Genomic DNA, 18,745 nt, shown 5'->3' on the forward strand with positions numbered 1-18,745 from the left:
TATTGTAGATATATTGTAGATATAATGTATATATAATGTAGATGCATGTTTTACTGCTACTGGCATACACTGGTTTAGCACTACTGCCCGGAAAGTGTTGATTGTTCTTTTCTTTGGAGTGGTCATCATTTTTGTAGAACTGCCAGTAAACTGCATGCATTTAATTTGTTAGGCTATATACTTTATGAATGATAATATAAACTTAGACATGGTAAAAAATATTGTCTAAAATGAATATATATCAAATGAAACCTTAGCATCAATGTTATCCTTTTGACTGTTTATCGCCTGTAAAACAATCTTGATTGAATCATTGAGTAGCAGTCGAATGCTACCTAGTTCTTGAAAAACCTCTTTCTTGAAAGTTCCAAGATCTGAACCAACTTACATATTAAAATAGAAAGAGTTAACGAAATCATTTGCATAACATAAATTAAAGAAACTATCTAGGATTATGTATATATGTTACCTTGTCAACATCTTTTCTTAATTTTTTTATTTATTTCACAATATCTTTCTTGTCATCTATTCCAATTGCCTGCTTATATCCGGGTGGAGATGGAGCATCTATCAGATGCTCGGACTTTGTTTCAACTTCTTAAAGGATGTATTCAACTTTATCTGGTAAATTCATTCTTGAAAGCTCTTTTGGTGCTTCAATTATGTTGGTGAATTGAGTGAAAAAAAGAAATGTGAGTGACTTAAACATAATATGTATAAAAAGTGTAGATAATTTGTATTAGATTGTATCCGTAGAAGTGAAAACCATTTATCTTGATCCATGATGGTTTGATCATTCTATCTTCAATTGCAGATAACCATATCTTGCCCTTACTAGCCGACCAGCTAAGTATGCGAAGGATCGAATTAGCAACCCTTGTAGCTATATCAGTGTTGACGGTAGAGCAACACTCATACAACCATATTTGCATAGCTAGTGAAAAGCCTCGAATGACATAAAAATGAACATAAGGGTTGAGCTTGTGCCTAACGGACTGAAGCAATTGTGTATGAGATTCACTACCCCATGCGTAGTTCTCATACTGCCCTGAGTCCACCAAATAGAGAATACACAGCTTGACTGCATCCTCATCGTTCACCCAACTATGGCTGGTTACAATTTGTTTTAAGTATGACTTCTCAACTTTTTTCTTGTTTGGAAAATAGCTTCTCATTATTTTACAGAGGAATGTACAAATTCTAAAATATTTTTGTATAATTTGCCCATTGGGTTTGGCCTAGTGGTAAGAACACAAATTGTGATTTAGGTGCATGTCAGAGATTGAACTTTGACATAGAAAAAAAGCCTACATTTAACCTACATTTAAGTAGAGCGAGGCAGAGAGGGGTCCGTTATCCATCGAGTTCGAAAGGTGCTGCTACCTCGATGCAACAAATTCACGTATGCATTGATAAAGATGTGGTTGTATATCTCTGGGGAGGGTAAATTTCACAAATGGTCATATAACTATGATTTTTTTTCACCAAAGTCATATAACTTTATTTTCTCACACAAAAATCATATAATTATGATTTTTTTCACCAGTCATATAACTATATTTTCTCACATAAAAATCATAAAACTTTTAAAAACCCACACAAAAATCATAGTGATCGGAAAATATAATTTTTGAGTAGTATTTTTTTATTTTGTGGTTTTTATTTTTTATTTTCAGTCTAATAAATAGGGACGACCCAACCCGACCCAATACTCATATATATAAATTAAGATAATACTAAAAGTGAATAGTAAATCCTTCAAAACATGATACTTCTATCTTTTATTTTTCTTTTTAAGATTTTTATTCAAATTGATAGCATTTTTATTTCAAGTGCTCTCTAATTATAACTTTTATTTCTTTAATTTTTGTTAGAATCTCATGCATTCTGAACTAAGTTTTTATGGGGGAAAAATTCACTTTTCGTATTATTTTAACTTGCGTATATAGTTATTGGTTCATACTGGGTTGAGTCATTCCTATTTTAAGAAAAAAATATAAAATTAACCGACCCATCGAAACTAATTGTATTTGCTAGCTAAATTATATATAGAATGTGTATGTTATATGTATATAATACACACATATATAAAAAATATTTTATCGGCTATTATTTTTGGAGGGCTAAAAATATACTCATATTTCTCCTATTTTAATTGGATAATTATTTATTAGACTGAAAATAAAAAATAAAAAAATAAAAAATAAGAAAATAGGATCGAAAAATTTATTTTTCGACCACTATAATTTTTATGTGAGTTAGTGAAAGTTTTATAATTTTTGTGTGAGAAAACAAAGTTATATGACTTTTGTAAAGAAAACAAAATCATAGTTATATGATTTTTGTGTGAGAAAATAAAATTATATGACTTTGGTGAAAAAAAGACATAGTTATATGACCATTTGTGAAATTTACCCCAAAAAGAGTATCCTGTTATGTCTTTCTTTTCATATAAAAATATTGGTAAAACTTAAATAACTGAAATTGGTATTCGGTTAATCCGTATTATTTAGCTGCTTCTACCTTCTATCACTTTCTATGCTATTCAACTCTAACTTTTCTCTCTTAATTGATTTTGTAAATGATGACAGATGAGAGTGAAATAAAAGAGTGAGATTTTACACATTAATTGTTTTAGTGAAAGGTGTATAGGTCAAAATCTGCCCAAAAATATTTAGGGCAATATAACACTAAGGAATGGGTCAATCGAGGTCGACCAGGAAGCAGCGAGGTTTGTGGTCGAGATGTCAACAACGTTCAAGATCGAACACCATTAATAGAGTCGCAAGGGCTATTTTTCAAAATGAGATATTAAAGAGAATATTCTAGTGGATATTCTCTGCACTTGTATTATTACGGCGTGTTAGGGTTATGTCTCATATATATAGAAAAAGAGACAACGATGTAGGGCATGTGACATTCATTTTGATAAGAACAGACCTTTGAGAAAAATTTCTCTCTTATAGAAAGATACAAACACTATCTTTCCATCAAGATTCTTGTTCATATTATTCCACACATTTCCATCAGATCCAAGAATAATTCGAACATTCTAGGATTTGTCTGTCACTCATTATTATCAGGAGAGACAATCATCTAGTTCATCATTTATTGGGTAAACCACTTCTCATATTTACTTAAATGCCATTTATTGTTATTTATTGTTAGTTCTTCCTCCATTATTTCTCATACTTTTTAGAACAATTAATGTAGTCAATCCACTACCAGATCTGTCTAACGTTATTCACGTTTTCGGAACTAACATCTAGAGATATTATTTTTTAACTAATTGTAACACATTATTATATAAACTCAACTATTTTAGCCGAAAGTTATATTTTTTTAGTCAAACAATTTGGCGCCGTCTGTGAAAATTTTCTAGTTAAAATTTTAGTTTCTTCTAGATTTATAACTAACACGGATTGCTAACGTAAAAAAAAAAAAGAGAGCAAGAACAAGATCTCCTTTATTTGTATGCACAAATCCAATATGGCAGATAACATAGAAGAAAGGACGAGAATAATAAGTGACCTCCTAACCAACCTCATGAGCGTCATCAATGAGAGCTGTGAAACAGCGAACGAAGACGCAACGCCCAATGCCTCCCCTAGGCGAGATGAGTCACCCCCTCCTCACTGCAACATCATAAAATCTCTTGGTAAGGGAGCCTCCACATCTGTGGGGGAAGAGACGCCCAAGCTGTAAAAAAAGCTCTTCGAAGCATGGCTAACCGACGTGCTAACTAGCATCCTCAACAAGTCTGACCGAGACGCAACTGTGGAAAATGCAAGGATTTACACTGTGCAACGGGCGAACGAACAGTGTGACCAACTCCCTCCACTTCCAACAACATGTATTACTCACAACGTCATTGATAATGCAGGTGATAACGCTCTTGCAACCATTTTGAAAAGGATGGAGGAAATGGAGAACGAGAACAAAGTACTCCGAGATCAAATGAAAGAACACCAGGAAAGGGTCGACAAAATACCGGGCACCCCCAAACTGTTGCCGAAGTGAGACGCCGACCGATTTATCGAGCAGCCATACAGTGACGATGCAGCCCCGCATGCCATACCGAAAACCTACAAAATGCCGCACTACCTAAAAATATATGATGGCACGACTGACCCTGAAGATCATGTGACTCACAATGTCACCGCCGTGAAAGACAATGATCTCGCCAAAAACAAGTATCCTCCATTTTGTTGAACAAATTTGGTGAAACCCTCACAGGAGGAGCATTGACATGGTATTCACAACTACCTGTGCGTTCCATTGAAACTTTCGAAAAGATGGCTAACAAGTTCGTAATGGCCCATGCTGGGGCCAAGAAAGCCGAGGCAAGAGTGAATGACATATCTGCTATTAAGCAATCTCCAGGAGAGGGACTGAGGGATTTCCTCGCCCGTTTCAATCGAGTAAGGATGACCCTACCAAACGTGCCAGAAGGGATGGCAGTCAGAGCCTTCCAGAATGGGCTAAGCAGGGACGGTTCGAGGGTGACTAGAAAGCTATTGAGTCGATTGATAAAGTATCCCCCAACCACTTGGGATGAAATACATAACGCATATAGTGCCGAGCTCCGAGCAGACGAGGACGACCTCAATGGACCTCAATGGACGATCTCAATGGACAAACTCATCGACTCATCGAAGAAATGATACCCGAAGGGACCTCGCTGCTTCATGACCCAACATGGAACAACATCAACCATATGTCAGAGCGGCCGTTGCACCCCCTTCCTCCCGCCATGAAGAAGGCCCACCCAGATCAAGGACAGGGACTCACCGGAATGAGAAAGGTATGCCTACTTTATTATCCGCTCACAACTTTTGTGTGTCACCTACAAAAATAGTCTATGCCTTGGAGAATCTCAGACCAAAGGTGAAGTGGCCACAAAAGATGAGGTCAGATCCGAGTACCAGAAAATCGGATGCCCTTTATGAGTTCCATCAAGAACGAGGGCACAAAATTAAAGATTGCATCGCCCTAAGGCAGGAGGTCATAAACATGTTATGACAGGTACACCTCAAAGAGTTGCTGAGCGACCGAAGAAGGACTAACTTTGCCAGAGGGCACGAACAACATCAAGGGCCGCTGAAACCTCCCTCACCGACCCGCACCATCCATATGATCATCGGTGGCGGCGAAGATGTTTCCATCAATAGCGTAAAGTTTACCACTACCCACAAGCTCAAATGCTCGATCACCCCCGAGCGGTACGACGAACTCAAAGAAAGTATCATCTTCGATAAGTCAGATATCAACGGTTTGGTTTTCCCTCACTATGGTTTTCTCTCACTTCGATAAGATACCGATGTGAGACGCATTATGGTAGACAATGAGAGTGGCGCGTGCATGGATAGACAATGAGAGTGCCGCGTTACATCACGCTAACTGGATTTAACAATGCAGTTGAGTAAACATCGGGCGAAATCACGCTTCCCGTTCTGACTGGTGGCATCACTTTGGAGACCATGTTCCACATCATGGACTAAGATACAATGTACAATGCCATAATAGGGCGACCATGGATACACACCATGATGGCCATCCACTCCAAATTATACCAGGTCATCAAATTCCCGACTCCCTAGGGGATATTCAACATATGAGGGGAACAACGCACATCTCAAGAATGCTACCGTATCGCTCTAGACTGTATGGCCACTCAATAAGCGAAGGACCAAGAAAAAGAGGCATAGAAATCAACATGGTCGAGGTCCATATATGATAATAGCAAAGACGTCATCAGAGACCCTGATATGGTCAAAGCTGCAGAATCAACCATAGAAGAACTCGACCCTGTTAAATTAGACACCAACGATCATAATAAGAAAGCTTACATCGGCTGCAAACTTCAGGAACCAGGTAAATTCCATCAGTGCCTAACTACTAATGCGGGGTTGTTTGTTTTTAGCCATGCAGAAATGTCGGGTATCCCAAAAGAAATTGCCATGCACAAACTAAACGTCGATCCATTCCACCCCCTCGGTGAGGCAGGTCAGGCGTAAGTTCAACTCCACGATTAATGACATAGTACGAGAAGAGGTGGAAAAACTATTGGAAAATGGCTCCATCAGGGAGTCGAAGTATCCCCAATGGGTCACCAACATGGTGATGGTGAAAAAGAAGAATGGGAAATGGCGGATGTGCGTGGATTTCACAGATTTGAACAAAGCATGCCCCAAGGATTCATTTCCATTACCCCATATCGACCAACTCATCGACTCAACGGCCGGGCATGAAATACTGAGCTTCTTAGACGCCTATTCAGGATACAATCAAATCCTCATGGAATAAGAAGATCAGATAAAACCACATTCATCACCCACCAGGGGACGTACTGCTACAAGGTCATGCCCTTCGGGCTGAAAAACGCAGGGGCAACTTACCAAAGGTTGGTGACGAGAATGTTCAAAGACCAGCTCGACAAAATGATGGAAGTCTATATAGACAAAATTTTAGTCAAGCCCAAAAGGAAAGAAGATCACATCGACCATCTGAGAGAGACCTTCGATATACTCAGACGATACGAGAAATCGAGGTTAATCCTGATCAAATCAAAGCCATCGAGGGGATACCAGAACACTTGGCCACCAAAAACCAGGTTTAGAGGTTGACATGCCTTATCACCGATCTTTCAAGATTCATCTCACGATCATAAGACAGGTGTCACAGATTCTTCGGTGTACCAAAAAATGATAACGACCTCTAATGGACTTCTGAGTGCGTCCAGGCCCTGAAGGAATTGAAAGCGTACCTGTCATCACCACCACTACTTTCAAAGCCATAGCCAGGGAAACATCTCCTCGTTTACCTAGCTGTATCCGAAGTAGCTGTAAGCGCAATCCTTGTTCGAGAAAATAAAGGTGCGCAGTCCTGGTTCGAGAAAAATAAGGTACGCAGTCTCCCATCTATTATATTAGCAAAACATTAGTTGATGCCGAGACGAGGTAACCTCACCTTGAAAAATTGGCCATGGCCTTAGTCGTAGCTTCACGAAAGCTCAAACCATATTTCCAATGCCACCCCATCTCGATTGTCACAACTTTCCCCCTAAGGAGCATTTTGCATAAACCCAAGCTGTCGGGAAGGTTGGCCAAATGGGCCATCGAATTGAGCGAGCACAATATCATATATCAACCGCAAACATCGATAAAGTCGCAAGTCCTCGCTGACTTCGTCGCCGATTTCAATGCAAAAATAATGCTCGAAGTTGAAATAGAAGCCGCCCATGCTTCTCCCCAAACACAGGACCTCTGGGTCCTGTACACAGACGGTGCGTCTAACACATCAGGGTCTGGAGTGGGACTCGTACTCGAAGTCCCAACCGACAAATTGATTCGCCAGTCCATAAAGTGCCCAGATATGACTAACAACGAGCCCGAGTATGAGGCCATAATTGCAGGGTTAAGGCTAGCAATAAAGTATGGGGAAAAACGGTTAAGACCACGCTGCGATTCCCAGCTCGTAGTCAACCAAGTCACAGGAACTTTCCAAATAAAGGAACAAAGGTTGCAGAAATATCAGACCAAAATCTGCAAGTTACTGCCCGAGTTCGATGAATGTCAACTCGACCAGATCCCACGAGCACAGAACGCCGAGGTGGACGACCTCGCCAAACTAGACGCAACCACTAAAAATAGTATACCCGGAGATAGAAGTGTAGTCCACCTTCTCAACTCGTCGATAGACCAAATCGAGGTAAGAACCATAAACCTGACTTGGGACTCGCGCAACCGTATTATTACATATTTGCAGGACAACATACTCTCAAGTGATAAAAAGGAGGCCAAGAAATTGAGAATGCAAGCATCCAAGTACGACATCATCCACAACGACCTATATAAGAGAACGTACGGCGGCCCTCTGGCGAAATGCTTGGGCCCAAAACAAATTCGGCGCGTCCTTATAGTGGTCCTCGAAGGCGATTGTGGAGCTCACTCCGACAATTGGGCTTTGGTCATATGCTTCATATGAGTAGGGTATTACTGTCCCACCATGAAAAAAGAGGTCGCGGACTTCGTCAAAAGATGCGAGCAATGCAAAAAGTATGCCCCAATAATTTACCAAGTAGGCGAACACCGCCACTCGGTCACTTCACCTTGGCCGTTCATCAAATGGGGGATGGAAATCGTGGGTCCCCTCCCAGCAGGGTGAGGTAACATACGATTCCTTCTGATTTTAACTGACTATTTCTCTAAGTGGGTGAAAGCAGGAGCATTCGCCCAAATACCTGAACAAGAAGTGATCATCTTTATATGGAAAAACATCGTATGCCAGTTCGGCCTCCCCAAAGAGATCAACTGCGATAATGGACCCCAATTCGCGGGGAAGAAGGTCGCTGAATGTTTGTAGAAGTGGCGTATCAAAAGAATACTTTCGACACCATACAACCCCGCAGGCAACGGGCAAGCAAAGTCCTCCAACAAGTCGATACTGAACATCATGAAGAAGAAACTCGAAGACGCCAAGGGACTATGGCCGGAAATATTACCAGAAGTTTGGTGGGCTTACCAACCAACGCTGAAGACAAGCACATGAGAGATGCCCTACTCTTTAGTCTATGGGACTGATGCAGTAATACCGGTTGAGGTTGGGGAGCCCAGTCTGAGATACTCCCATGATAGAGGACCAAGGAATGATGAAAGCAGAAGGTAGGAACTCGACGAAGAGACATGACCTACATAAAAATGATTGCCCAAAAACAACAAGTAGAACTCTATTACAACAAGAAGGCAAAGGTCAGGCCGCTCAAAGTCGGGGACTACGTGCTTAAAGCTAAAACATAAGCAAGCAAAGACCCACAAGAAGGCAAACTAGGAATAAATTGGGACGGCCCGTACAAAATCACAGTAACAGTGAACAAAGGGTCATTCCAACTGGAAACAATGGAAGGAAAGCTACTACCAAACAACTGGAATATTACCCACCTCAAGTACTTCAACTTCTAAGAGATAAAGCGTCCCCCAAGTCGTACTCTTTTTTCCCTTACTTGAGTTTTATCCCAATTGGGTTTTATCAAGGAGGTTTTTAACGAGGCAACGAAAGGTACACTTCAAGTCGAAGTACACAAAGACGGAGGCACAGGACGGTCAGTTCATTGTTCGACCTCTCAAGCCTTCTCCAGATCAACCAATGAAGGTACTAGATAGACTGGGACTGGGACTGAAACACCAGCAAATGCCCAAAAATTTGTAAATTTCTCCAAGTGTATGAACAAAGCAACAATGCATGAAATTTATTTCTATTTCTCCAAGTGCACAACCAAGGCAACAATGCTTAAAGTTTATGATATCGACAAACTCCGCACCTAGAAGCATATCTTTTTAAATGTAGGTTATGTTCAACCTTGTTCGAACTAATACCTACCGGCCCTCGGCCACAATTAAACGTAGGTTATGTTCAACCTTGTTTGAACTAACACCTAGTGGCCCTCGATCATAATTAAATGTAGGTTATGTTCGACCTTTCTTGAACTAATACCTACCGGCCCTCGGCCACAATTAAATGTAAGTTATGTTCGACCTTGCTCGAACCAACACCTACTATCCCTCGACCATAATTAAATGTAGGTTATGTTCGACCTTGCTCAAACTAACACCTACCGGCCCTCGGCCATAATTAAACGTAAGTTATGTTCGACCTTGTTCGAACTCACACCTAATGGCCCTCAGCCATAGTTAAACATGCGTTATATTCGACCTTGTTTGAACTAACACCTACTAATCCTCAGCGATAATTAAACTTAGGATATGTTCGACCTTATTCGAACTGAGTGGTTACGGCTAGAAAATCAAGGCAACCAAGCGACGAAATCAACAAAAAACAATATATACAAGTACGAACCACATGAAGAAAATCATATGCAAATAACAAAGTTGGCATTTCATACTTAGAACATCTTTACAAAAGCTCATGAAGACGCCACCAACTACACACAAAGATATACAGAAAAGACAAAAAAGAAAACTACTAGCCACCATCTTCATCACCTGCAACATCCTCGCCGACCTGGCCCTCAACTACGTCACCCTCTCGGCCTTCAACACCCTCGCCATCGCCGCCTTCGCCCTCAGGATATGCAGCATCATACCAGGCGTTTTGGTCAAGCCGGTCTACATCTTTATCCCCCTCGCCCTCGTCGGCCTCTGGCATAGCAGGATCATACCTGAAAGCAACTCGAGCTTCATGAGCATCTTCAAGGGCGGCCCCAGAAATAGATCCCGCCGCATGCAAATATCATCAGACACATCTAACTGGGCCTCGGTATGAATCCACTCCTTGTATAATTCTCGAGGAACATCAGGAAAGTTTGAAGTATGAGAAGCGGACGGTCGCGCCAGTAATTGAACCTTCTCGGCCTTAAGGGCAGCAACTCGGTCGTAGAGGTCAGAATTCTCTTTATCCAATTCTCTGATCCTCTCATCGAGCCGCTCCTATTTTAACCTTGCCATTTCCAAGTCATTCTCCCGCTCAAAACGGAGGGCCCGGATCACCACCTCAAGGGCCTCCGTCTTCCTCAAAGCCCCCAATCGAGCTAACTCTACCCTATCCAACTCATTTTGCTTCTCGGTGATGTCGCTGTGAAGAACCTCCATCTGGAGGCGACACTCATCTAATTGCTTGTGCAACTCGATCACCTGCGTTTGGAGGTCGCCGCACTGAACCTCTACGGCCCTACTTACCTCAAGCTCTTATTCTTTATTTCTCAACGTTCCCTCAATGACACTGCATTTCTCGAAGTCCTTCACTAGCTCGACATCCTTTTGCTTCACCTCGTCCCGAAGGGTCAGCAAATTGCTGCCTTCGCCAAAATACCTGCGGATTTCCCGATACTTGCCACGGTACTTAAAGTATTTGCGCTGAAGTTTCCTGAAGATAGCCTTATGCCTCTCCTCCCTTCGGGCACTTTAGATTTCCAAGATCACGACCTGCAATCACAAAAAGAAAGAGAGTCAAACACGAGAACGCCTATCCTGACGAGAACAAGGCACTAAAACGAAGACCAAAAATCTGAACAAAGCAGACAAGAAAAAGAAGCCTTGAAAAATTTACCCTGAGAGCGAGGTCAGCTGTGTTTTTTAACAGGTCATGGTCCACGGAGATCACGATGGTCCGCGTAGACCCCTCCAGTCTCACTTCAAGCTGAGCAAATCCCTCTTCCATCATCCTCAGCTCTACAGCGTCAAGGTTTGAGCCCGTCTCATAGCCATCCTCGACCACGCCTTTGTCTCTCCTATTAGCCGGCGAAGAAGCACCATCAGCCGATCACGAAGTCGAGGGCCCCTCTTGCTGCGAAGTATCAGAAACTCTTGCAGACAGCTCTTCGGCTTCCGTCGTTGCAGAAGGAAGGGATACGCCCTCTACGGCCTCAGTCGTTATCGGGACCTCAAACACCGGCTCAACGTCGTCTTCAAGTATTATGGCCGCTGTCTCGTGGATGGTAAAATCATCCATCACAGAATCTACGGCCCCGTCAAAACCCCGTCACCAACATCTACTGACTTTCTCTTGCGGGGCACCAAATTCCTATCGCTTGGCGATGATTCCTCCTCCTCATCCACAAGACGGAATAAAGGTGTAGCCGGAAGCTCTGCTGTCAAAATATTTGCAGGCAGAGAAGAAACCGATGTTGAGGCAGCAGTAGATGGGGCCGAAGACCGAGCAGACCTAGCCGCGGTCGAGGAGGGAACAAAAACGGAAGAGCGAGTAGGCCTAACCACGGTCGCAGGGGGGATAGATGCCGACGAGGAGGCAACTTTCCTCTTACGGTATGCAGGAGGGGGAGCTTTCGGCCTCCTCGAAGATCCTCGGGCTGGAAAAGAAAGAATCGAAAAAGGTTATCACTATCAGCAAAGGCAAACTATAAGAAATAGGCGACTAAGAGGCCAAATCAAAAATAAAAAACAGACGAGCTCACCGGTCAAGGAAGGAGTAGGCCCAAACTTATTAAAAAAACCCGGCCACTCGCGAATCCCCACCATGTGAGGGAGAACCTGGCCAACCAAATCAGAAATGTCCCCGATCAAAGGAGGGGGCGTAGTCTTGGCTGCATAAGAAAGGAACAAAAGTTCAAAACCCACGACTAGAACAAGCAAATCAAATGTTTCAACGAAGGAGGGTTAGACGCTTACGAGTATAATTCCATGTCTCAGGGAAGCCGTCTACGTTAGCCACCACATCCTCGGTTCTGACCTTATCATCCATCTTTACCACTAGGCACTTGCTCCCTCAATGGAAAAGGTTTAACATTGCCCCATATAGAAACTAGGGGCGAAGAGATGCATCAAATATTGAAGGGTGACCTCGACCCCGTCCAATTTCGCGAACTTAGTAAACATCCTAATGAGCTTGTATATATATGGCGCGAGCTGCGCTGGACAAACGCTGTAGAAATGGTAGAACTTCTATGCCAATGGGAGAAGGGGAAACATGTAGACAACATGAAAGGGGTAGGCGTAGAACGCACAATACCCAGGGCGGTGGACTTGTACCACGTTCTGCCCTGCAGGGACCAACTCGACGTGAGCAGGAATATCATATTTAGCCCTAAGCTCTGAAAAATTGACCTTTTTCATCGCCGACTTAGAGATCTCGGCCTCGGCCTCTAGAGCCTTCGTAAAGTCAGACCTGACTCTATCACCACGAGGAATTATCTCCTCCACAGTGGGAAAGTTCTCATCCTCCACAGCCACAGAGACGCCCTCCACGTGAGGAGGCAAAACCATCGCCAGGGGAACCGAGTCATTTTTCTCAGTGGAACCAGAAGATACTTTAACCATAGTTCTGAAGAAATAGAGGGTATTCGAATAACGAAAAGTTAAATGCAAAGAGGATCTCTAGAGCAGGGAAGGAGGATACACAATTATGGAATAAGAAGAAAGAGGCGCTAGGTTTCGATATGGGAAATCTGTAAAACACGAGTGTTTGCCCTCACATCCCTATTTATAAGAATTCAGGCATCGAAACCAAGAAATTATGCCATCATTACCTAGCACAAATATCGAAGCGGTAGATCCAATCAACAGACGCACGCGAAATGACATAAAGCATCGAAAAATGCACCGTAATGACGCATGATGTCATGACATCACTTCGATCTAGAAACGACGCAACCCTAAAAGTTGCGGCTCACGAAAGGCCACGTCGCCATCTCGTCCCATCTTCTCGACCACGACAAACATAATTCGCTCATCAAGGACGTCTGAGGCCGGCCTCAATAAGCGGAGGGACTAACTATATAGGTCAAAATCTGCCGTAAAATATTTAGGGCAATATAGCACTAAGGAATGGGTCAGTCGAGGTCGACCAAGAAGCAACGAGGTTTGTGGTCGAGATGTCAACAACGGCCGAGATCGAACACCATTAGCAGAGTCGTAACGACTAGTTTTCAAAATGAGATATTAAAGAAAATATTCTAGTGGATATTCTCTGCACTTGTATTATTTGGGTGTGTTAGGGTTATGTCTCATATATATAGAAAAAGAGGCATGTGACATTCATTTTGATAAGAACAAACTTTTGAGAAAAGATTTTCTCTCTTATAGAAAGGTACAAACATTATCTTTCCATTAAGATTCTTGTTCATATTATTCTACACCTTTCCATCAGATCCAAGAATAATTCGAACATTCTTGGATTTGTCTATCACTCATCATTGTCAGGAGAGACAATCATCTTGTTCATCCTTTATTGGGTGAACCACTTCTCCTATTTACTTAAATGTCATTTATTGTTATTTATTGTTAGTTCTTCTTCCATTATCGCTCACACTTTTTAGAATAATTAATGTATGTTGTAGTCAACTCACTACCAAATCTGTCTAACATTATTCACGTTTTCGGAACTAACATCTAGAGATATTATTTTTAACTAAGTTTAGCCCATTATTATATAAACTCAACTGTTTTAGCTAAAAGTTATATTTTTTGGTCAAACAAAAGCAACATTACGAGTCCAACAATGTTATTTAAGCTGTATATAACACATTAAGAAAACAGTTCTACAAACTTCAAGTGGAAAGTAGTTCTTGCCTCTTCTAAGATCACTTATGTCATTCTTTGCTGCTCAGGAAGTAGTTCCACTGTTATTTTGAACAATCGCATCGCAAGAATACGCGATCTTTTTCTACTTAGATCTTGATCAGAGATTCCATGAATTCTATTAAACTATTCAAGGAGTTATGTGATGAGCCACCATCTTGAAAAGACATCTGGAGTTGTTGTTTCATTTCAAGTACTCTTTGCCTCAATTCTTTGCCTTCTTCTTCCACCATAAGTTTTCTTATTGTACTTTCTATGACACATCTAGTCAAATCATCATGACTTATTTCAAGGCCTACTTTCCATACATGCGTTATGTATCTTGCATTCACATTCTGATCACCAAAACATAGCCTGCAAATCATGGGAACCCCTTCAACAATACTTTCTAATGTCGAATTCCAACCACAATGACTCCAAAATCCTCCGACTGCAGGATGTGCCAAAACTTCTTTTTGTGGTGCCCATTTTACTATACGACCTCGATCTCCAACTGCTTCCAAGTAGCCATTAGGTAAGTCATGTTCAATCGACGTTGAACCATCCGTAGAACTTGGCCTAACTACCCATAAGAATGGTTGGTTACTATTGAACAATCCCCAAGCTGTCTCAATGAACTCCTTTTTATCCATAACAACTATACTCCCCAGGCTTACATAAAGAACAGAGTTAGTGGCTTGAGTATCAAGCCACGAAATGCAACTGGCGTCCTCTTCTGCTAAACTGGTTTGCAAGGAGGAGGCCATTTTGTGTAAAGGTCCTATTGTGAAAATAGGAACCTGATAATGTTGCTGGAGCCATAACAATGCTCGGTTCTCAAGATTCTCTGTAGTGTTCCCAATGATTGCCACAGAAGATCCTATGTTAGCCACCTTTTCTAATAACTGCAATAGAGGCTCTGGAATTTCGGAAGTGAGAACAAATGGGAGATCCTTGAACCTGAGGGCTGGTACTTTGGGCACCGGATGCAGCAGCTTAGACTCTGTAATTGTATAAGTAGGTAAATTAGTCTTAAAGCTCAGGACCAGGTTGTGACAATATAGTTTGTGAAATACTCTACTTTGAGAAATTCTTTTCTAGGTTATTGATTGCAGAAGGTATATAGAATAGGTTAAAAGTATGTGTTTTAGTTGTTAATTTGTATAGTAAAGGTTGATGGAGCTGATATGAACTAAAATCTGGGATTCTTGTAAAGATCCCTTGCCGGAGGCAGAGCTAAGAATTAAACTTGATGTGTTCAACCTAAGTTTTATAGCACTGAATTCATTCAAAACTTAATATTTTTTGGAATGTTAGTGGTTTAAGCTTATACACATACATAAATATTCTGTATCGAAAATACTAGGTTCAGTTGAACTCATTGATCAAAGGTTGCATATGTATTTGGGAAAAAAAATTGTATTGAAGAAAACATTTTTCACGATTCGAAATAGCGAAACATTGAAACTATAAAAGACATTTTTTGACGTACCAAACACAGTATTCTCCATACCCTACCTGGCAAGGGAGTAAAATTTTCTGCCTGGAATTGAAGAAAGGCGCAAGTAGCTTGCATATAAGCACAACTGCTTGACCGGAGGAGAATAGTTGGAAGTTTAAGATGATCAGCCACTTCAGTTGTGAAGTACATTAGGTGGTCATAGATTATGCAAGAGATTTGACCATAGAGCTCTGATTTATCCATCATTTGGACCAAATAGTCTTGGAATGGAACTCTGCAATTCATATTCATTGCTGGTATAATGTTCAATAGGTTCAATAAAGAAGAATCACTGTTTGACAAGCCATCCTTCAGTGGCAAGAATGTAAATTCAGGATGTTTGGAGCTATCTGGAGGATTCAACTCAGAGTGGTTTATAACAATGGAAAATCCCTTAGCATGAAGCGTAGAAGCCAGTTGAAGCATAGGCGTTATATGCCCTTGGAAAGGAGATGGTACCAGAACCACACAACTTTTTTCTGCTTCGTCTACAACCATCTGGATCATCAGCAGTGGCGAATTCAGAATTTAGACGCTGTGGGTTCTGAACTAAGAAAATATTGGGCTCCGAAATGTATGTCTTAGTAAATTTATAATTGTTCTTCGCAAAACTTTATATGCAGCACATATTGTTATACTATTCATTTGATCTTTGAATCAAGGGACCCTATTTGGATGTTGACATGATAGGCAATACATATAGTAAACTACAAACAGCCGGCTTATGATTAACATTACTGCTTGTCTTTCAATTAATTTATATGGTTAGACAATAGCTAGGAGTACACTATATAATAGTTAACGAAAAATTAGTAACTTTACTGCTTGTCTTTCAATTGATTAATATGGTGGGAGAACAGAAAATGATAAAATCCATGTAGCTAGCGAAGACTGCAATGTTAGGAAAGGAAAACTTATTAGTTGGAAAGTTTCATGTTAAAATGTGCCCTATTTTTCGTCAATTGTAACTACAAAGGTTTTGAGGCAGATACAAATTGAAGGTAACGCCGTAATGGGTGCAGCTGCAACCATTTTCTTCGCTCGAACTTTACATATATATAGTTGAAATATTTTAAATACATATTTGTACTTGTTGTGTAAGATCGTGGGTTAACTAACACACAAGCGCACACAAAACAAATAGAGAAGAAAAATCAATATAAGGATTTAACGAGGTTTGGCTAAGCCTAATCCTCGGGGACAGAAATAGAGAGAGTTTTCTACTATAAATGAGAAGAAAAGCATAATACCGTTAGATCCAAGTTTCAATGGTGAAAAATAACATCACTCTTATTTGCAGGCATATCCCAGAAGCAAAGCAAGGCGTTAACCCATGATGCTTCAAAAACGGCACACTCAAGTCAATCGAAGATCATGTCCGGATTCCAAGAAGGAACATCACAGTCAAGGCCTCTATATTTCAATCGACAACATTTCTCACATTAGATGGTTCGCATGGAAATCTATGCGAAATCCTATGACGTCAAAATATGATGTGTAATCAAAATTGGAGACTCTCCAATTCCAGCAGTAAAGTCTAACAAGAAGACAAATGGACAAACATCTACCGATCCAGTGGATATAGATGACTATTATGATGAGCAAATGGCAGTAATATAGGTAAATTTCAATGAACGAAATCTTCTATACAACACTATAGCAGAGAAGAATATGAAAATATATCAAGCTGCGATACGGCCAAAGAAATATGGGATAAACTGGAAGCCACTTATAAAGCGACAAGCATAGTCAAGGAAACAAGAATAAATCTGCTGATCCATGACTATGAACTCTTTCATATGAAAGAAAGTGAATCTATTGAGGAAATGCTTACTTGGTTCAGTAAATCATTAGATATCTATAGGCTTTTGGAAGACTATACTCAAGTGGCGAACACGTTTAAAATATCCTAAGAAGTTTGCTTATTACATGACAAACAAAAGTAGTTGAACTCGAGTCTCAAGATCTAGACAAATGCCTTACCCGCACTCTTCTAAAACTCCACCGGGATTTCATTCGGCCCGGTCGCTTTGCCCCTGCTCATCTTACGCATAGACCCTCAGCTTCATCAACTCTAATCCGACTACAATACCTAAAGCCACAACGACTCCCGGATAGTTCCAAATCACCTAGTACAATGCTTGTGTCCCCCTCCTCATTTAAGAGACTATGAAAGTAGGTATGCCATCTCCGACGGATAAGCCCCTCATCCAACAAAACTCTACCTTATTCGTCCTTGATGCACTTTACTCGGTCCAAGTTATGCGCCTTCCTTTCTCGCGCTAGAGCTGTCACGCCTCTTTTTTTCCGAGGGATAGGGGAGTGTTTGCAATTAAAGTGACATTGTTCGAAATGAGATTATTTATTTAATTAGAGTCGCCACGTGAAATATTTATTATGGTGTCCTAAGTCATCGGTTTATTTTAAAATCCTAAATCGAGAAAATTGACTCTGTTTTAAAGTCTGCCAAAATCAGAAGACCGGATAAGGAATTATATTTACCCGGGAGAAGGTGTGAGGCACTTCCAGATTCCGTAATTTTAGCACGGTCGCTAAACTATTAATAATTGGCCTAATTATTTGATTTATTGTATGTTTAAAACCTATTGTGCATTTTTAACTTTTGAACCGCTTTTAATAGAATTTTAATTGCTTTTAGGATTTATAGAGTTTATTTGAATAAGTTGCGATGTCGCACACTTATTTTTTTGGTACACATTGCGAATCACGTCAAGTGAAACGCACCCGCGATTTACAACATGTTTGTTTTTATTATTATCTAAAGTTATGGTCGGGTGGCATGAAATGCACACCCAAATTGGAATTTACGTATAGTGTCCATGCCATCGAAACCGTACTCGTGACCACGATGATTTATTATTCGCGCCTAAAGTAAACTAAGGTATTCAAGAATTAATTATTTCCTATGTTTGAGATCAATGTGAAGGTCAAGAATATATAGAATTGGATATTTGAGAAAAAATAGATTCGCATGCCATTTGGAATACGAAAACTAATCTGCGGTTTAACCAAATACTATACATCATAGATTAGTAGCCCATAAATTAATGGGAAAAAAAAAAAGCCACATGGTTAAACATGGGAACTGGCAGTTGACTGACGTGGGTCTATTAATTTTAAAAGGGAATTTTTACATTCTTATACATTATTTCAATCTTTATTACCCTCCCTACTCAAATTTTAATATAAATAC

The 18,745-nt window shown here is 40.7% G+C and overlaps 1 protein-coding gene across 1 annotated transcript; it reads right to left on the reverse strand.

The window, feature by feature from the left end:
- Nucleotides 1-13,957: 13,957 nt before the first annotated feature.
- LOC104086109 (UDP-glucose iridoid glucosyltransferase-like) lies at nt 13,958-16,115 on the reverse strand. Its single transcript, XM_009590287.4, has 2 exons — nt 15,549-16,115; nt 13,958-15,033 (listed from the first exon to the last, which is right to left on the reverse strand). Exons 1-2 carry the CDS (start codon nt 16,036-16,038, stop codon nt 14,141-14,143), a joined length of 1,383 nt encoding a protein of 460 aa, XP_009588582.1. The 5' UTR covers nt 16,039-16,115; the 3' UTR covers nt 13,958-14,140.
- Between the last annotated feature and the right edge of the window lie 2,630 nt (nt 16,116-18,745).

Source organism: Nicotiana tomentosiformis, chromosome 2 (assembly GCF_000390325.3).
Source record: "Nicotiana tomentosiformis chromosome 2, ASM39032v3, whole genome shotgun sequence".
NCBI classification, from domain to species: Eukaryota; Viridiplantae; Streptophyta; class Magnoliopsida; order Solanales; family Solanaceae; genus Nicotiana; species Nicotiana tomentosiformis.

What these genes read in the sequence shown, in the direction of transcription:
- LOC104086109 (XM_009590287.4), bottom strand. Translation starts at nt 16,038, where the DNA reads ATGATCCAGATGGTTGTAGACGAAGCAGAAAAAAGTTGTGTGGTTCTG. An exon ending in AAATTTTACTCCCTTGCCAG is followed by an intron (nt 15,034 to 15,548) that starts GTAGGGTATGGA and finishes ATACAATTACAG; the next exon opens with AGTCTAAGCTGCTGCATCCG.